Source organism: Macaca fascicularis, chromosome 1 (assembly GCF_037993035.2).
Source record: "Macaca fascicularis isolate 582-1 chromosome 1, T2T-MFA8v1.1".
Taxonomy (NCBI): Eukaryota; Metazoa; Chordata; class Mammalia; order Primates; family Cercopithecidae; genus Macaca; species Macaca fascicularis.
This window is the reverse complement of record NC_088375.1, coordinates 78,696,586-78,717,771: the sequence shown is the minus strand read 5'-3', so window position 1 is coordinate 78,717,771 and position 21,186 is coordinate 78,696,586. Positions and strand designations below refer to the sequence as shown.

At 45.0% G+C, this 21,186-nt stretch overlaps 1 protein-coding gene and 1 long non-coding RNA gene across 3 annotated transcripts in view; one reads left to right on the top strand and one right to left on the bottom strand.

Annotated features, from left to right (window-relative positions):
• MTARC2 (mitochondrial amidoxime reducing component 2) overlaps positions 1–12,066 on the bottom strand; it is a 36,233-nt gene extending 24,167 nt beyond the window's left edge. For both annotated transcript variants that reach the window (XM_045397464.2, XM_074036811.1), the window contains exons 1-2: positions 11,720–12,066; positions 5,755–5,928 (exon numbers count right to left, since the gene is read on the bottom strand). In XM_045397464.2, the coding sequence (XP_045253399.1) occupies positions 5,755–5,928; positions 11,720–11,991 (446 nt within the window). In that variant the 5' untranslated portion in view covers positions 11,992–12,066. The remainder of the gene's footprint in view (positions 1–5,754; positions 5,929–11,719) is intronic.
• Positions 11,674–15,890, top strand: LOC123574695 (uncharacterized). Its single transcript, XR_006699868.3, has 2 exons — positions 11,674–12,717; positions 13,748–15,890. It is a non-coding gene; the product is annotated as an uncharacterized lncRNA (long non-coding RNA).
• The last annotated feature ends 5,296 nt before the right edge of the window (positions 15,891–21,186 follow it).

Sequence of the window (21,186 nt, the reverse complement as noted above, 5' to 3'; positions counted from 1 at the left end):
GAACACATATGCATATTATTTTATTTATGTAACTTTATCCTAATATATTTTTATGGCTATCAATCACTTACTGTATTTCTTTTGAAGCAATTAAATTTGCTTTGTTTCTTAAGCTTTCAAGTGTGAAGAAATGTTTTCAGGATTGAGTTATCATTACAATTATGATTTATATATCATAACAAAATAGATATGCTATATATTTTGATAATTACTGAACATTAAAAATCAGATTTTATTGGAAATTAAATGCTTAATGAACCCTATAGAGCATCCATAAAACTCTGAATGAATCTCACATATTGCTAGAATAAGACAAGGTTCAGTATTAATTTTAAATCTTTCCTTTAAATAAGCCCTGAGGAATTTTTCACACAAATAAAGAGACAGAAATGGGAGTTATAGTAATTTCACTTATTCCTTGATCCTCTAGGCAATGTATGTCACATAGCGATTTGTCATCAACAAGTATTTTTCATGATTTATCAGCAACAATTTGATTGGAGGCCTCTTCATTTTCATGTAAGACAAAGAGTTGGAACCACTGATTTGTACAACAAGTTTACCCTGTCATTAACATCACCCTCTTTATCAACACCAGCATTTTTCATTGTTTGGGACCCTGTATGATTTTCCCTCCACGGACAATGCCCCTAGTAAGACGTGGGGTGGACAGACAAAAGCCTTTCCTCTGTACAAAGAGGAAAGGTTTATGGTGAGACAGAAGAACTTGACGACTGTAGATATGATTCACAGGATCTGGAAATTGATTCCCCTACCCTCATCTACCATGGGAAGGGCTTGCCCCTCCCCGTGGGAAGGCTCACACCAGTGTGAGGACTCCTGAGGCAATGCACGTGAAGGAATTCAATGTGGACACCTAAGGTGCTCCCAGTTAGATGAACCCCTGTATACCTTGCCACTCACAATCCTGGTCTGAGGGTAGAGACTCCCTACCCTCTTACCTCCTCTCCCATCTACTGTCAAATCTCAATGCTGCTCCTTTCACATTGCTTGGGCCTATTCCTTCTCTCTAAACTCCCTTCTTGAAGCCACTGTTTCACCTCTGATTAATTCTTGGCTCTACGGACATCTCATGATCCTCTCCTGGCCTTCTGTCTTTCCCCTAAAACTGATTCCATCCCACTGTTCAGCAGTTCCCTAAGTATATGCTCCTCGATGGAGCTCTTCCCTTATCCCCTTAGCACAGCACTTGCACGTAAGTGCACACGTATTACCCACAGCATCCACCCACCTGGGGAAGCTTATGGGTGGCACTTTGAAAAGTAGAAAAGCCGCCAACAGGGCAAAGGAATATTGATCAACCAGGATCCCTTCCCCCCCCATGGAAGGCATCCCTCCACCGGCCCTGTCTCCCATCCCTGCACCGGCTGGTATCGTTCCCTCTGCCATGCCATCTTCTCCAATTCTTGCAGAATTTTCTGCAGAATACATTCTCTTCTACATTTTGACACAAAATGTCTCATCATCAACATTCCATAGAAAAAAACTGACCCTTGCTCTGTGGGTTCAATAAAACTTCATGAGTAAGCAATCTCTTAACTCACAAATCAAAAGCAACTCACTAAAAATTATGTAAGAGGGCATAAAAATTTGAATAGACTCTTACAAAGAAAATCTAGATACTTTTACTGGCAGGTTCTACTAATAATTAAAGAATAAATAATACCAATCTTACACAGCAAACAAAAAATGTGTTTTTAAGACTTGCCATGTAAAAGTGGAAGAAAGGAGTAAATGTTTAGTACTAAATCTAACACGGGATTTTACTAAATGTAAAATCCCATTACAGATAAAATTATAAAACTTTATTAAAGAGATAAAATAAGACATAAAGAAGTGAAGAAAAATAATATTTATAGATAAGGTGGATTAATACAATAAAGATAATAGCTATTTAAGAGCTAATATCTAGTTAAGTGCTTACTGTGTACCAGGTCCTCTTGCAGGTGCTTTAATACACACACACACACACACACCCCCCAGACGCACATACATATTTTCACATCAATTTTCTCTAAATTGAGCCAAAAATTCAATATAGGGTTGAAGTCATGTCTTACTTCCCCTTACTTAAAAGGAAACATTAGCGTCACCTTTTAAGACAATAATCAGGCTGGGGATGCTGGCTCACGCCTGTAATCCCAGCATTTTCGGAGGCCAAGGCAGGTGGATCCTTTGAGGTCAGGAGTTCAAGAACAGCCTGGCTAACATGGTAAAACCCCACTTCTACTAAAATACAAAAATTATCCCGGTGTGGTGGTGCCTGCCTGTAGTCCCAGCTACTCAGGAGGCTGAAGCAGGAGAATCACTTGTGCCCAGGAGTTGGAGGTTGCAGTGAGCCGAGATTGTGCCATCACACTCCAGCCTGGGCAACAAGAGTGAAACTCCATTTCAAAAAAAAAAAAAGACACTAATTATTCATAAATCCTTGTGATAATCAAGAAGCCATACTGGTCTATAATTAGTCTAAAAAAACTTCACACAAGGTGAACAGGGAAAGCTGATTCAAAACACTAACAGTGAAAGTTTAAAATAAAATAAGTGGCGAGACGCAGTGGCTCACGCCTGTAATCCCAGCACTTTGGGAAGCTGAGGGGGGTGGATAACGAGGTAAGGAGATCGAGACCATCATAGCCAACATGGTGAAACTCCGTCTCTGCTAAAAATACAAAAATTAGTCTGTGTGGTGGTAGGCGCCTGTAGTCCCAGCTACCCAGGAGGCTGAGACAGGAGAATTGTTTGAACCCGGGAGGCAGATGTTGCAGTGAGTTGAGATGGCGCCACTTCACTCCAGCCTGGGCGACAGAACAAGACTCCGTCTCAAAACAAAAAAAAATTAATACAATAAAATAAGTGTAGAATAATATAAAATTCATGACACTTCATTCAGCCTTGTCCAAATAGCTGTGAAGGGACTTCCTTTTCTTTTTACTAACTTGAGGTTGTTAGTTTATGTTATTTGATTCTGAGCTCTGGTGGGCTGGCTGTGGTAATCACTCTGTCACTTACCACCTGTTAGGGGTCAAATGTTTGTGTCTCCCCAAAGTTCCTTCGTTGACACCCTCAGCCCCAATGTGGGGCCTATGGGAGGTAATTGGGTTTAGATGAGGTGGAGCCCTCATGCTGGGATTTGTACCCTTATAAGAAGAGGAAGAAACACAAGAATGCTCTCTCTCTTCATGCAGGCACCAGGAAAGGTCATGTGAGGACATAACGAGAAGTGGCCATCTACAACCCTGAAAAGCTACCTCACCGATCTACCAGCACCTCGACCTTGGACTTCCCATCTTCCCAAACTATGAGAAATTAATGTCTGTTGTTTAAGCCACCCAGACTATGGTATTTTGTCATAGCAGGTGGCACTAACTAAGCACACTATCTATGTTATTTCTTCAGTTTTTAGCAGTTCCCTTGGCAACCAATCCATTACAAATAGCTTATAAATATAGGCTGAACTAGTTACAGCATGTCTAACCAGCTAGAGAGGGCAGTACACTGATTACACCTCTGTGTCAATCCACATGCACAGCTCTCAATCATTTTCACCTAACTGCCAGGGTTCCAGGCTCTCTATTCCCACCTCATCCAGATCTACAATTGATGCATGGAACAGAATGACATAAGAAAAGGCTGCAGGCCGGGCATGGTGGCTCATGCCTGTAATCCCAGCAGTTTGGGAGGCCAAGGCGGGTGGATCACCTGAGGTCAGGAGTTCGAAAGGCAGCCTGGCCAACATGGTGAAACCCCATCTCTACTAAAAAAAAAAAAAAAAAAAATTGGCCGGGTGTGGTGGCATATGCCTCTAATCCCAGCTACTGAGGAGGCTGGGGCAGGAGAATCATTTGAACCTGGGAGATGGAGATTGCAGTGAGCCAAGATCGTGCCATTGCACTCCAGCCTTGGCAACAAGAGCAAAACTCCGTCCCAAAAAATAAATAAATAAAAAAGAACAGGCTGCAATTGGTGTCTTTTTCAGACCCAGGCAACTCACCTACAAGGTCTTGCTCTTTCCCTCTTTCCATCCAGGAAGGTGTGCGTGTCTCTAGATTTCGGCCTATTTAGCTGGTAAAGAGACTTGGGGGAAAAGCTTGCTCACTGTCGGCGACATAGTGAGTCTACAGAGCAACACCTATATTACTCATGTGACACATGTCAGCCACGTATTTACCCATTGCCTTCACATGTCTTCCCATTAAGTCGAGATGGCTACACTCTTCCTCTTCAAAAAATTAATGGGCTCAAAACCTGTCATTTATGGAAAAGCATTTCTTCTCATTACACATACACGTTAAAGGCAAAAGCCTTAGGAGGCAAGTGGGTTCAAACCCCAGCTCTGTATTTTCATGGCAGTGATCTAAGGCTTGGTTTCCTCGTTTGTAAAGTGGAATTAAGGACCCCCCTCACGGGCTTGCTAAGATAATTACCTGAAGTGCTGAATTCAGTGAATTATTGCTTCAGACTTTTGAAAATTGGGAACCATGAGTGGTGGATTTCAGCTTAGACACTTTGCTTGAAAAAACATAAGATGAGAGTTCAGGGAGTGATCCGAGGCTCTCCGCTGAGCCCTAGGACCTTGGACAAAACCAACTTCCATACACTTAAAAAGCTCAGTTGGTGACAAGGGATCCAGATCATCTCATGACAAGCATCTAAGTCTTCTTAATGAGGAAGGACAAGACCCCAGCAAACCATGGAACTTGACAACCCAACAGAAGTCCCACAGGCCAAAAGGAAGCCAAGGCCTGAGGTATGCCTTTGGCCAGAAGTGGAAATCCCTTACACCCAAGGAATGTGCCTTCATCTCAACCACACACTTCAGAGGCTGCAGAGTCCATTTGAAAAGCTCTGGAAACTCCAGCATCCTTCTCACCCAGCCCTGAGATACAGCTGTTAAGTCTCCACTAACTCCCTTGTCTGCCTGGTTGGAGAGTTGACAATTCTGAATGAAGATTTGAACAAAAGGAGAAAAGCCCTAAAGATGAGCACATTGTACCACCTTTATACTTGTGGGAATCTTGCTTTCAATTTTCTGCATGTTTTATGCTTTGACATCTTTGAGTCTTGTTGACACTGAAGAAACTACTTCTCCCAGGGCCGACCAATTCCTAGAAATAATAGACTGATGACCTGCAAGTGTGCCTGTAATAGGAATACCAACCCATCCAGAGTCTGCACTCCCAGTCACCTCCTTTATTTGGTGCTTACATGCCGGGCCACTAGTCCCCTGCCCTAGTCAACCCCAGAGCCAAGTACCAGACAACCTGTGTCCCAGAGCCTGCTGAAGTTATTCAAACTAGCGAGCCCTAAGCCTGCCACCCCTGCCTTGCTTCTCCTTTCCTGTGGAAACCACAATAAAAGCCCTTGCCCCCATGTTCCCCCTGCTCCCTCTGCCTCCTGACCCACCCTGGTGCTTCTCCACTCGGCCTTGTGTGGCTTGGCGTGCCTCCAATTTCTAAGGAATCTGTAGGTATAAACATCTTCTTTTTTCAGGACAGTCATTTCTATGTCTGCGTGTCTAACCATACCTGATTAAAACAAATCCTAGGTACCCTTAAAACAATACCCTGCATCATCCACTCGCGCCCAATCCCAACCCAAACTGCACTTCTATTAAATATTTCCTTTACTGATGTCATCCTCTACTGTAGAAACTATAGCAAGACAGAATGCAGCGAGAAGCCTGAAGGGAAATCAAGCCTGTTGCAGTTCCCCAGATGCCCCCAGGCAGAACACCTGCAGTTGTGGAGTTTGTTTGAGGAAGGCTGCTTGCTAGGCAAAACCAGCTGGTCCATATCTGGAGCCTTGAAGATCAGGCAGTTGTTCTCATAAGTGATGGAGACCAGCACCAGGCGAGGCTCCTGCCGGGCAGTGACCATGTGTCCATCTTCCTTAATCACCAGCCAAAACCTGCAGAGAAACAAACCAGGGCACACTCAGAAAATCCTCCTCCACCTCCCAACAGCTTCCCTCCAGCTTTCTACTTCCTCAAAACTCTCCACCCGCCCCGACTTGGGACCTAACATCATTTTCCAGACAATTATCCAGGTCTGGCCAAATGATTTGAGTCTAAAAGTTGGTGACCCCGAAAAGAGCTTATTTGGCAGAAAGAGTTCTAGGAGAGCTTCTGGCTGATGTTTGGCAATCTCCAGTTTCAAAAACGACAACAGGAGGCTGGCTCAGACACTTCCCCCTCACTGCTTAGGCAACCCTGCTGCCTGTGCGGGGGCTCTGCTTTGGTTAGAAGCTTCTGTAGGTCTGCCATATATGTCTCTGTGGCCCTGGGAGAAGTAAAATAGCTTTCAGGGCCTTTTGTTGTAGAACAAGATGAGGCTGGCCAAGTGAATTGGAGTCTGAGACAAAGGTCTTGCAATGTTGCTGCCTCCAAGAAGAACCAGGCCGGCCTCTGCTCTGTTTAACTTGCTGTGGCATGTGGGGGTCCTACATCAGGAAACCTCCCAAACAGCCTTTCCTTTTCATGCACACGTTCTGACATAGAGAACAAAGACTCACAGAAGTACACATTAGATAAGAATCCCACTTATTTCCTAGAGATCCCACTGTGCTGGCCTTGGTTTTCATACTTTGTATTTCTAAGGGATGAGCTGAAGAGTGACGGAAAGCTGGCCAGGCCCAGTTTGTTAGACTTTTACCTACAGCCTAGCATATAGGTTGGGCCTACACCACACAAAACACTGTGTTGCCAAAAAGAAAAAATCTTCCACTCCTAGGAAAAATAAATGTCAATATCACAGTTTGGTTCCTTTAGTTTAGTTGTTCTGTTTCATTTTCTTTATTTTGAGACAGAGTCTCACTCTGTCAGCCGGGCTGGAGTGCAGTGGCACAATCTTAGCTCACTGCAACCTCTGCCTCCTTGGTTCATGTGATTCTCTTGCCTTAGCCTCTCGGGTAGCTGGGATTACAGGCGTGCACCACCATGCCCAGCTATTTTTGTATTTTTAGTAGAGAGGGGGTTTCGCTATGTTGACTGGGCTGGTCTCAAACTCCTGGCCTCAAGTGATCTGCCGCCTTGGCCCCCCAAAGTACTGGGTTTACAGGTGTGAGCCACTGTGCCCAGCCCAGTATCACTATTTTAGAAAGAAGATAGAATCTGCAAACAAGCAGGTGGGGAAAATGTGGGCACTGGTGAGTAAAAAGTGCCTGAAAGCCAGAGCCTTTCAAATGTGAGGAGGATAAAAAGCACAGCCCCTTCCAGAAGCAGGGATGGCTCTTCCCAGGAAGACATTCCAAAATATGACCAGAGTCATCAGGGAAAGCCTGAGGAGACCTCAGGAGGACATCCGGTAGCAGAGCACAGGGAGATCCGTCTCTGCCCTGTCCTGACCCTGACAGTCTTGCATCCGCAACCTCCTCATCAGTAGAGTCCTTTCCAGGTGCTGGCTAAACTGTCCCTTCCCTGCAACCATACCGGAAGACAATGGCTGGCAGCCTGTGCCCTGCTAGCTGGCATGACGATCGCGTGGCAGTGTAAAGGCATTCCCGTAACTGTCTTGGCTACCCCCTTCCAAAAGGCTGGCGACACTGGGTAGCAGCAAGTCCCCACCCCTCTGAGGAGACCACCTTTTCCTTTCTAAGTGTATAAATGCATATGTGTATTATTTATTCATATATATATTGATATTTAATTGATTTCGAGAGAGGAGACAGGGTCTCACTCTATCACCCAGGCTCTAGAGTGCAAAGGCATGATCTTAGCTCATGGCAGCCTTGAACTGCTGGGTTCAAGCGATCCTCCTGCCTCAGTCTCCTGAGTAGCTGGGACTACAGGCAAACATCACCACGCCCAACTGATTTTTTTATTTTTTGTAGAGATGGGGTCCCACTGTGGTCTGGACCTCCTGGCTGGTCTAGAACTCCTGGCTCAATTAATCCTCCCTCCTTGGCCTCCCAAAGTGCTGAGATTACAGATGCGAGCTATCCTGCCTGGTCAAAGATGTCTTTAGATCCCACAGTTCTCTGGTTCACTCAGCCTGGGGCTGGGTTCTGTAAATCAGAGGATGTCTGCCCAGAGAACGGGGCTACAATGAAATAGGCAGGCATCCTCTGATTTAGATGCCTAATAGGGCTGGGCCCTATTCCCTATCTCCAGCCTTGTCCCTTGGTGCACAGTTCTTTGGTTAACCTCACCAAAGCCTTCACCCTTAACTTCCAACATGCCCCATCCCCAGACAAGACTCCCTTTGAGATCTGCACACAACCAGAGCCATGTTCAAACAGGAGTGGCAAATCTGTTTGCATGTTATTTCTGACATTATTTCTCCATGGGCTGAATCTTCTCATCTCCCATTCATCCCTTACTAATGTTGCCCTTCACTGTGGCTCACAGCCTGGCCCGTGGCTCCAGCCTATTGTATAATAACACAGGCATTAACTGCTGGGGTTAACAGTGGGAAGTAGTCGCTAGAGGTTTCCCACTCATCACTGTCACTGAAAAAGCAAGTGGCAACTTGCCGGGAGTCCAATTTTGGGTCGGGATAATGACAGTAATCATAGGTTAAAAGGTTGCCATTTGTAACATACCCCAACCATCTCATTTCCCTGTCAACCTGGGCAATATTATTTTTCACCTCTTGTGCACAAAATGATGCCCAGTGAAAGAATAACTAGTTCTATTCTGCCAGATCTGAAAGAAGAGTTAAGTCTGGAGTATGGATTTCATCATGACCAAGTTACTCCAACCTAGTCTGCAACATAAAAGCTGGTGCCTTGAATTTACAGGTAAAACATGGATCAGTGTAGAAGCCTGGAGCCCCAATTCCCCAAAAGAGCTACAGTGCCCTGATCAACAGCAACGAGTAAGTGGAGCCCAAAACAATGGAAAAAAATCTCATTTCTCAATTACAAACTGGCCTGGGGAGCAGGAAGGACTGAAAAGTGAGGGAAAGCAGGAAGCCTACCACTGAGTATGGGACGAGAAAGACAGCAGGAATTGGGCAGGGAACAACATCTTGGATAATAACCTCAAGGGATTCCTTTCTCCAACAGTTAATCATTTGCGCAGAAGAAATAAAAAGCTGGCTTCAGTAAGGGTTTGGACAGAAAAAACTGATCAACTCACATATGGCTGCTAAGGACAGCAGAGATTTCCAAGGTAAGGGAGAACAAGCACGCCCTCCCAGCAACTGCACCAGGCAGCCAATGCCAGCATTCTGCTAGGTGGACTTTAACCACTCAATGCTTAGCGTGCTCAAGCCAAGTGTTCACAAGTATACTAAGAGCTTTGAATAAAATACCTTCAGAAATTTGAGACCCAGAGCACTTCCAGAGGAAAATCCCAGCTCCTTCAAACAGTTAGTTCCAAAGACACAGGTTCAGAATGGAATTCATTAAATGAGGCCTTTCCCTGAATTCTAGGAACATTTGTAGTAGTGTTATTAAATTATCAGGTGGAGAGAAGAGCAGTCATTGAACAGAGTTCTCTCCAGCAAGCCTGCTTTCAAATTGTTAATTAACCTTTGATAAATAAAACGTAGTTAAAATGGGGCTTTAGAGACCATGAAGTTCAACCTCATTCTTTTGCAAATAAGAAAACTTTGTAAACGTTCGTCCCAAGTCTCCTGATCCTCAGTGCAATCCTTATACTTTTATATCATGCACTGGTTTCATACAAACAGCGTAAGTACTGTACTCACACAGATCTGAGTTCAAATCCCCACAGCATACACTGATTTTCTGGACTTGGATGAGATACTCATTCTTTCTGATACTGTTTCCTTATTTGCATAGTGATAATTATACCAAGCCCACAAGATTGTTATGAGGCTTAAATATGCTAATCTATGCGACAGGATTTAGCTCAGTGTCTGCTGCATTTTACCACTGAATTAACATTAATTTCATTGCCTTTCTCTCCACCCCAGGCTTCACATCACCCCACCCCATCCTAAGCGTTTATTGTTTAAAACAAGGGAACGGTAATATAGTTGTATTTATGTTAGGATGCCAATGGGAGCAAAAAGCACAGGCAAAGGACACATATTTTCTTTCCATGGTTGCAGTAGTCAGGGCAAAGCAGTGACAAAGAGAAGTGGGAAAGAAACAGTTTTTCAGGTGATCAGAGGAAACGCAGATTAGAACTGGAAACTGTCTGTGAAACCAATCCTTCAAGTGAGGAAGGAAGTAGTGCAACCTAGTCTGCAACACTGATTTTCTCCGGACATGCATCGTGAGAACTTGGTTCTCCCAGTTTTTTGGAAGGTGTCCAATCCCACAGAGCCTGAAGTCTCTCCAGCAATAGGAAGACTTTTCTTATCCTTCATATTTAAATAAACTCTAAACATCCTCTTCTTCATGGTCTCAGATAAAACCCTTTAATTATAGCATCAAAATCACCAGGGGGAGATTTAAACATTCTACACGAGTTGGCCCCACTCTTGGTGATTCTGCTTCAGTAGTCCTGGGATGGGAATCTCAAGAAATTGTAGTTGAAAAAGCTCTCCAGGATAAGAAATTTGGGGTGGCGGTGGGAGAATGAAAATCCTCCCATGATTCATATGGTCTGTGTACACAACACTTCTCTAAGACTCACTGAAGTTTTCCAATACCATGGAAGCCCACATTTCTTTAAGAAGGCAGCAGTCTTCAGAAAACAGTGCATCTGTGTGTGCTGGAGTGAACACAGGGATGCAGATGGCTCTCTGCTAGAGGAATCCTTGAATGATCAACTTGCAAACCTCCCTCCCCTTGGACACAGGCCACAGCTAAACCATCTCAGCCAGATAAGAAGGCATCTTGGCTGGGCACAGTGGCTCACACCTGTAATCCCAGCATTTTAGGAGGCCAAGGCAGGTGGATCACCTGAGGTCAGGAGTTTGAGACCAGCCTGGTCAACATGGTGAAACCCCGTTTCTACTAAAAATACAAAAATTAGCCAGGTGTGGTGGTGTACACCTGTAATCCCAGCTACCTGGGAGGCAGAGGCAGGAGAATTGCCTGAACCTGGGAGGTGGAGGTTGCAGTGAGCTGAGATAGCGCGACTGAACTCCAGCCTGAGCCACAAAGTGAGATTCTGTCTAAAAAAAAAAAAAAAAAAAAAAGAAGAAGAAGAAGAAGAAGAAGGCATCTTAATCCTAAGTATGAAATGTCTATGTGTCAGACCCAAAAGTCTCAAAGTTCCAGGCTGTGAACAATTCTGCCTATGGGAGAAGGGGGGACACTATTCCCTTAATGGCAAGTAAGGGACCCCTGCCCCAGAGTCCCCATGCCACTTGCTCATCCTTAGTCAAAGTGTATCAGGCCCCCCTGGCACCCCCAGGATTGGAGAAATGTGAGGAACAAGGCCCAGCGACGCCTAAGCCAATGCCCTTGAACAACATTTGGTTTCCTTCTTGCTGCTTTTTAGTGCCAATAGCTTTATTTTTCTACTTTGGTATAATAAGATAGAATCACAAACTTTAGAGCTAAGGAGGCTTGGAGATACAGGTCAGACTCCCTCCTGTTACAGAGGAGGACTCTCTCGTCTAGGGAAGGGCAAGGGATTGCCCCTACATACTTCACCAAAAATAAATCTGACATGAACTTGGCTCTCCCAGCTAAACGACCAACGACTCAACAGTCAGCCCAGAAACTCAGGCGGCAAACCTTTATAGTCCTTCCCAGATAGGCCGGGTCCCACCTGCCTCCCCCTCCCTCCTCATCCCAGGCAGGCTCCGCGCTGCCCCGCGCCCGCGCTCGGCCGTACCTGTCCCGCAGGTTGCCACTGCGCAGCCCCATGGCCGTGCACTCCGCCTCGCTCACCGGCACCCCCTTGCAGGATTTCACCGGATAGATCCAGAGCTTCGCCACGGTGCCCACCTGCTGCAGCCGCCGGCGCCGCCTGGGCCATGCTCGGCGCCAGGCGACAGCCCCCAGCGCCACCGCGGCCAGTCCCAGCACCGCGACCCCGAGCCACCTGGGCCGGGCCTGGGCTGGGAGGCCGAGGCGGGCCAGCGCGGAGGAACTGGAGGCGCCCATGGCAGAACGAGGGCGGTCGCGGACCTGCGCACAGACCCCGCAGCGACCGGAGCCCTGGAGGATGAGGAGGCCCTTAACGATCCGGGGGAACGAGGAGGCCCTTAAGGATCCGGGCGTGTGGGAGGAGTCAAAGTTGACCCAAACACTGGCCCTCTCACCCTTTCACCGCCGAGATGGCAGAGCGGTTCCGCGGAGAGCGGGAATGCCTTAATGCGGTGACAAAGCCTGCGTGGTAATGGGGGAAGACACGAAGAGAGCCACTGGGGTACCCTGGGCGCTGTGGGAACGACGACGTCCAAAGCCAGCGAGCTCCGGGGTGGTCAGTGTCTCCTCCCTCTTCCCCGCCCCTACACCGCGACAGTTACCCGTGCAGCGTGACCTTTAGCGCCAGCACTCTGCCACCCCCTTCTCTGCTAATATGGCGCGTTTTCTCGCACGACAAGATCACCGCAGAACGTGAAGGCGGGTTGCAGAACGGAGGATTTACAAACATTTGGGAACCACTTTTTCTGGCAGGTCTCTGTGAGAACTGCAGGACTTTCTGCACACAAAGACAGTCTAAACCTCTGCACTCAAAGACGAGGAACTCTAGCGTGGCTTATAGGAGTATGACTCAAAGTCCTCCACTCTCCACTGCCCTCTAACCTCGACCCCAGGAAAATGTCTTCCCGAGAAAGCTCAAGGCAGCCAGGAGAATTTTCCGTTTATTCTAGCCAACACCCGATGGTAAGGCCTCTGACCTCCCTTTTTTAGGGTATTCCTTTCTCTGTTGTTTTGAGATGTGTATGTATCGCCTACACCTCAGAAGTGTCTTTCTCAAGGAGCTGAAAGCCATTGCTTTGAAATGCAATCATGGGGAGGATAGGCCTCTGTCCCCCAGTCTCTGTGGGATGGTACAATCCCAGCTTCATAACTGCCAGCTCCAGGCACAGCTGCCCGGTCATTGATACTGACCACCCCTTCGTGATTTTTCACTTGAGCCCCTGCTAGCTTCCCCCTCCCTACTCTCTCCTTCACCCTTTAAAACGCCCAGTCTCCTCTGCCAAATGAGAATGAGCAGCTTTTTCTCCTACTGTAAGTAGTTACTGAGTCAAATCTGTTTTCATGCTTTCACTAATGTCCAGCTTTTGTTGATCTTTAATAACTCCATTCAAGCAAGCTGTTGGGTTAACAGTGGATTTTCTTAGACAAATAAAGGTTTGAAGTCTTTCAAGTTTTTTGTGGTTGTTTTTGTTTTTCAAAAGTTTGTCCCTTAAACTGTGGCACAGTTCTAGGAAAGTTTAAGGAGGCCAACCAGTGGGCCACCTACCAAATCTGGGCTGGCCACCCCCTGGGAAAGGGGTGCCCTCTGGAGCGTGGGAAGAGACTCTGGGAGGGATGGAGAACCAGAGGAGCCAGGCTCCCTTTGGCTGTTCCTTGTGAAAAATGAAAGACAAAAAGGGCCTGAATCTCTCCCCACCCAGGGAAAAGCCTCAGGCCAGCAGAATTAGTCCCTCAATCCCCATATATTTACATCACGCTTGGCAGCTGAGACTTACAGATTTGTTTTTTAAGCAAGGTGTGGTGAATGTGATGTGTGTACACTTGGAGCTGACCCCCTTTGCCTCTCCCAACTCCTGAGGAGGGTCAGAGCCCTCGCTGCCCACAAGCCTACTGTCAGAGTGAGGGGCTTACAAAGCCATCGTCTCGCTGTATGTGAGCTCCCAGACAGGAAAAATGTCTTATTGATTAATCGTCTGTTTCTTTCACCACATAGGTATTGATCATTCACCAGGCTTTGTCCTAGATTGGCACTGGAGATTTAAAGTTTAGAAGAAGCTGCCCCTCCATCCAGTTCACTGACTCCCTGGAAGACTGACACCTCCCCCTGCAAGTCTAGAGGATAATGGCAGAAGAGAAGCAAGGTCAAGATACAGAGGAAGTGGAAGCAAAAGAGCAGCTGAATCTCAGGACAGTGCTGTTTTCAGAGCAGAGAGCTTTGGAGCTGAGACTTGAACATGAGGAGGGGCTTGGAGATGGGTAGAGGAGAGGATTCTGGGTAAAAGGAGCAGCATGTGCAATAGCCTAAAAAAAAATGGAAGGAACAAGACAGTGTGGCATGTTTGGGCAACCACCAGCAATCCAGCTGTATTAGGATGTACCTGTACATGCAGCAGGTGGCGGAAGCTGAGGCAGGACAGGTGGGCAGAAGTCAGATCAACATGCATCTTATCTCTAATTAATGTGGAGACACCTCAGAATTCTGAACAGCAGTCTGGCATGGTAAGACTTGGGTGCTAGGAAAGCCACTCTGGCTGCTCTGAGAAAGAATAACACCACAGATGGTAAGATGAATTGCAAATGCCCTAGTTCAGGCTGATGTAATTCCAAATCAAGGAAAAATAACAGTGGAGCTGGAGATAGACATGTGGTTAGGAGAGATGGTCAGGGGACAGAATTAACAAGAGATAGTGATGACAGAGCACAGAGCCAGAGAGAGAGGAAGAGCCCACAGGGTCTCCCAGCTCTGTGGCATAAAAGTCTGGGGTGGGGTGGGGATACCGTTCTCAGAGATTAAGAATTCAAGAGAAAAAGATAGTCTGGGAAAAAAGATGACGAGCCTGTTGTAGACAGTGAGTGGGAGGTATCTATGGGACATCGAAGAGGAAATAGTTACCTAGATAGATGGGTAACTTGACCTTTCCATGCTTCCACCTCCTCATGCGCAAAATGATGGGGATAGATAGCAAGTGAGGAACTTTGCCATGGTGAGTGCTGCCGAGTCTTTGCTGTCTTCACCAGCCATTACCTATCATAGCCTGCCCTGTTTGAAGATTCACCAATGCTGGGATTGGGGGTGCCTTCAAGGGAGCAGGGAAATTCCTTATCAATAATGTGTGCATTTGCAGCCCAGCATCTTCATTTGTAGAATTAGTGAGGGGTGATGAGAGGCTGTATTAGTCCATTCTCGTACTGCTATAATGAAATACTCGAAACTGGGTCATTTATAAAGAAAAAAGGTTTAATTGGCTCATGGTTCTGCAGGTTGTATAGGAAGAATGGCGGCATCTGCTTCTGGGAGACCTCAGGGAGCTTTTACTCATGGTGGAAGGCAAAGCAGCAGTGGATGTCTTACATGGTAGGAGCAGGACCCAGAGAGAGGGAGAGGTTCCACATGCTTTTAAACAGCCAGATCTCACGAGAACTCACTCTCAGGATGACAGCACCAAGGGGAATGGTATTAAACCATGAGAAACCACCCCCATGATCCAATCACCTCCCACCAGGCCTCAACTCCAACACTGAGGGTTACAATTGAACATGAGATTTGGGTGGGGACACAGATCCAAACCATATCAAAGATTGAGGATTCATTAGTCTAATTGGCTGTTTGCATATTTTTTTTCCCTTCTGATTTGAATCACCTTATCTATTTTTTTGGTTAATTTATAAGATCCTTTTGTAAATTAAGAAAATTACCCTTTAACCATGCCTTCCCGAGTCATAACTTTTTTCCCTAGTTTGTCATATTTTGGCAACTTCTGCTTAGGTAGAATCTCTCTTTCTAGTGAATAAGACATCATTGTCTGCCTAGAGGCACTGATATAGATAAAGAAAATTCTGTCAATTAAAATATAAACCAAGAAACCAGAGAAAAAAAGAAGCCTAAAGCCCAAATATTGCCTTGCCCAACCAGGCCTTCTTCAGGAAGGTGAGTACCCAGCAGCCAATGGAAGTGTTCATTAGGGTCATGCAGCAGTTTGTCTTTCCTGAGGAGATGAGCACATCAGATTATCAGGCTGTGAGGACAGTCAACCTTCAACTCATATAAAAAATCTCATGACTCAGGCTAAGCTAAAGTATTGTAACAACCTCAACATCTCAATGCTCTAACAAAATAAAAGTTTATTTCTCACTTACATCCTAGTTTGATGCAGGTCAAACATTAATCAAAGGTCTCCTTAGGCCAGGCTCAGTGGCACACACCTATAATCCTAGTGCTTTAGGCAACTGAGGCAGGAGGATCACTTGAGCCCAGGAGTTCAAGACCAGCCTGGGCAACATAATGAGACCCTGTTTCTACAAAAAATTAAGACAAAACAAAAGAGAGAACGAGTCAGGCATGGTAGTGCATGCTTATAATACTAGCTACTCTGGACACTGAGGCAGAAAGGCCACTTAAACTCAGCAGTTTGAATGGATATTAAGCATATACATAGTGGAAGAAGAACCATGGCTAGGAAGTCAAAGTGCCTGAGTGACTATGAAAATCCAGTCACATGACCAAGGTTCAAAGCACCAGATTACAAACTGAAGCTTGATAGTCAGTACGTTCAGCTTTGAAAGGAAGATGGCATTGGATCTCTCACCTACTTTCCCTTCAACGCATAAACCAAGTGGTAGGGACAGAGCAAGATGGCTGATTAGAGGCCTCCACTGATCATCCTCCATGCAGGGACACCAATTTAACGACTATCTATATTACAAAGTATCTTCATAAGAACAAAAATCAGGTGAGCAATCAAAGTACCTGATTTTAACTTCATATCACTGAAAGAGGCACTGAAGAGGGCCGGAAAGATAGCCTTGAATTGCCAATACCACCGTCCCCAATCTCCCAGCAGTGGCCAAGACAGAATCTGTGCTCTTGGGGGAGGGAGAGCACAGCAATTGTGGAACTTTGCATTGGAACTCAGTGCTTTCCTATCATAGCAGAAAGCAATACAGGCAGAACTCGGCTGACACCCATGGAAGGAGCACTTAGAACAGCCCTAACCAGAGGGGAATCACCCATCCCAGCAGTCACAACTTGAGTTTCAGCAAGCCTTGCTTCCCCAGGCTAATGGGCTCTGGGGTACTAAATAAACTCAAAAGGCAGTGAAAGTCACAAAGACTGCAACTTCTAAGCAAGTCCTGGTGCTGTGCTGGGCTCAGATCCAGTGGACTCGGGGGCCATGCAACCTAGTGAGACACCAGCCAGCGCATCTAAGGGAGTTCTTGACCCACCTTTCTCCCAACCCCAGGCAGCACAGATCACAGCTCCAAAAGTTTCTTACTTGAGTGGAAAAGGAGAGTAAAGAGGACTTTGTCTTGCTACTTGGATACCAGCTCAGTTACAGGAGAATAGGACACCAGGCAGAGGTATGAAGCCCCATTCCAGGCCCTATGTCCTAGATGACATTTCCAAATGTACTCTAGGGCAGAAGGGAACCTGCTGCCTTGAAGGGAAGGATTCAGTCCTGGCAGAATTCATCACCTGCTGACTAAAGAGCCCTAGAACCCTGAATAATCAGCAACGGTACCCAGGTAGTATATGCTGTGGATATACTACACAGCATATACCAGGTTGTAAACGTAGATTACAACACCCAAGTCCCTTTGAATACCTTGAAAGCTTTCCCAAGAAGGAAGAGTACAAACAAGCCCAGACTCTGAAGACTACAATAAATACCTAACTCTTCAATGCCCAGATGCTGACAAGCACCCAAAAGCATCAAGACCATCCAGGAAAATATGACCTCACCAAATGAACTAAATAAGGCACTAAAGACCAAGTCTCAGCTTGGGTGAGACTCTGAAACATGCTAGCTTCAGATGTGACCCAGCACATTCCCAACAGTGGTGGCTACAAGGGGAGACTCTTTCAAGCAAAGGGAAGAGTAAATAGGATTTTGTCTTACAGCTTAGGTACCAGCGTGGCCACAGTAGAGTAGCACACCAAGTGGGCTCTTGGGGTCCTTGGTTCCAAGCTGGGCTGTTGGATGGCACTTCTGGACCTGTCCTGGGCCAGAAGGGAGCCAAATGCCCTGAAGGGTGAGTACCAGGCCTGGCAGTATTCACCACAAGCTGACTGAACAGCCCTTGAGCCTTAAGCGAACATCAGCAGTAGCTTTGCAATACTCCTGTGGGCCTATGGTGATGGTGGCATGGAAAGAAGCTCCTCTGCCTGTGGAAAGGGGAGGTGATTTGAGTGCCAGCTCAGCTGCAGCAGAATAGAATACCAGGTAGATTTCTAATGTTTCTGACTCCAGGCCCTGGCGCCCTGACAGCATCTCTGAACCCACCTGGGGCCTGGGGGAACTCGCAACCTTGAAGGGAAGGACATAAGACTGGCTGGCTTTGCCACCTGCTGATTGTAGAGGCCTTGAGCAAACATAGGTAGGAGCCAGATAGTGGTCACAGCAGGCCTAGGGCAAGACCCAGTGTTGCGCTGGCTTCAAGTGTGGCCCAGCAAAGTCCTATGGAGGGATGGTATCACCCCTCCCCCAACTCCAAGCAGCTCAGCACAGAGAGAGAAACTCCATTTGTTTGGGAGAATATGAGAGAAGAGAACAAGAATCTCTGCCTGCTAACCAGAGGGTTCTTTAAAATCTTATCCGAGACCACCAAGGAAGTACCTCTACAAGTCTGCAAGAGGCACAGAATTACCAGAATTAGTGTGCCCCCTAGTGCAGATACAGCTGCAGGGACCGAAACCTAGATTACAACACCGAAGTCCCTTTGAATACCTAGAAAGCTTGCCCAAGAAGGATGGCTGCAAACAAGCTCAGACTGTGAAGACTACAATGAAAACCTAAATCTTCAATTCCCAGATACTGACAAACATCCTTGAGCATCAGGACTATCCAGGAAAACATGACCTCACCAGATGAACTAAATAAGGCACAAGGGATCAATCCTGGAAAGAGAGAGATATGTGACTTTTCAGACGATAATTCAAAATAGCTGTTTTGAGGAAACCCAATGAAATTCAAGGTTACAAAGAGAACGAATTCAATATCCAATCAGATAAATTTAACAAAGAGATTGAAATAATTAAAAATTCAAGCGGAAATTCCAGAGTTGAAAAATGCAACTGACGTACCGAAGAATGCATCAGAGTCTCTTAACAGCAGAATTGAGCAAGCAGAAGAAAGAATTAGTGACTTCAAGACAGGCTATTTGAAAATACACAGAGGAAGCCGGTCGCGGTGGCTCAAGCCTGTAATCCCAGCACTTTGGGAGGCTGAGACGGGCGGATCACAAGGTCAGGAGATCGAGACCATCCTGGCTAACACAGTGAAACCCCGTCTCTACTAAAAAATACAAAAAAAAAAAAACTAGCCGGGCGAGGTGGCGGGCGCCTGTGGTCCCAGCTACTCCGGAGGCTGAGGCAGGAGAATGGTGTAAACCCGGGAGGCGGAGCTTGCAGTGAGCTGAGATCCGGCCACTGCACTCCAGCCTGGGCGACAGAGCCAGACTCAGTCTCAAAAAAAAAAAAAAAAAAAAAAATACACAGAGGAAACAAAAGAAAAGAGATTAAAAAGGAATGAAGCACACCTACAAGATTTAGAAAACAGCCTCGAAAGGGCAAATATAAGTTATTGGCCTTAAAGAGGAGGTAGAGAGAAAGATAGGAATAGAAAGTTTGTTCAAAGGAATAATAACAGAATTTCCCAATCCTAGAGAAATATATCAATATTCATGTACAAGAAGGTTATAAAGAACACCAAAGAGATTTAACTGAAAGAAGATTACCTTGAGGCATTTAATAATCCAACTCCCATGAAGAAAGGATCCTAAAAGCAGCAAGAAAAAAGAAACAAATAAGGCACAGTGGCACTCCAATACATCCAGCAGCAGCCTTTCAGTGGAAACCTCACAGACCAGGACAGAGGGGCTGTCCTGGTCCCTGAAGGACCCTAGAATAGTACATCCAGTGAAAATATCCTTTCAACATGAAAGAGAAATAAAGACTTTCAAACAAAAGCCGAGGGATTTCATCAACACCAGACCTGTCCTACAGGAAATGCTGAAGTAAGTTCTTCAGTCTGAAAGAAAAAGACATTAATGAGTAATAAGAAATTATCTCAAAGTGCAAATTCAGAGTTAATAGTAAGTACACAGAAAAACACAGACTATCATACCACTATTATTGTGGTGTATAAACTACTTATATTTTAAATTTCTACTTAAACATGACAAGACTGAAAAGTGAACTGATAAAAAATAATAACTACAACAACTTTTAGATATAATAGAAACAACAAAAAGTTAAAAAAACAAGGGTACTAAGTTAAAGTGTAGAGTTTTTTTTTTTTTTTCTTTTGCTTGTTACTTTGTTTAATCAGTGTTGTCATCAGTTTAAAATAATGGGTTATGAAATAATACTTGCAACCCTCATGGTATCCTCAAATCAAAAAACATATAATGGATACACAAAAAATAAAAAATGAGAAGTTAAAACATACAACCAGAGAAAATCTTCACTAAAAGAAAAACCAGGAAGAGGAGAGCACAAAACAGTCAGAAAACAAACAACAAAATGACAGGAGTAATTCCTTGCTTATCAGTAATAACACTGAAATTAAATGGACTAAACTCTCCAATCAAAAGACACAAAGTGACTGAATGGATTCAAAAAAAAAAAAAAAAAAAGACCCAACAATCTCTTGCCTACAAGAAGCACAATTTACCTATAAAAACACAAATGGACTGAAAATAAAGGGATGGAAAAAGATATTCCATGCAAATGGAAACCAACAAAGAGCAGGATTAACTATACTTACATCAGACAAAATAGATTTCAAGACAAAAACTATAAAAAGAGACAAGGAAGATCATAATGATAAAGAAGGGGTCAATTCAGCAAGAGGATATGAAAATATAAATGTGTATCCACCCAACACTGGAGTGTCAAGGTGTATAAAACAAATATTATTTGAACTAAAGGGAGGGATAGACCCCAATACAGTAATAGCTGGACTTCAACACCCTGCTTTCAGCATCGGACAGATCTCCCAGACAGAAATATCAACAAAGAAATGTCAAACTTCATATGCACTACAGACCAAATGGATCTAATAGATACTTACAGAACATTTTATCCATTTGCTGCAGAATACACATTCTTATCGGCAGCACATGGAATTTTCTCAAGGATAGACCTTATATTAGACCACAAAACAAGTCTTAAAACATTCAAAGAATTGAAATGATGTAAAATATCTTTTCTGACCACGATAGAATAAAACTAGAAATCAATAACAAGAGGAATTTTGGAAACTATACAAATACATAGAAATTGAACAATATGCTCCTGAATGGCCAGCGGGTCAATGAAGAAATTAAGGAATTTGAGTAATTTCTTAAATGATAAGGGAAACACTGTATACCAAAACCTATGGGATACAACAAAAGTAGTACTAAGAGGGAATTTTATAGCTATACGTATAA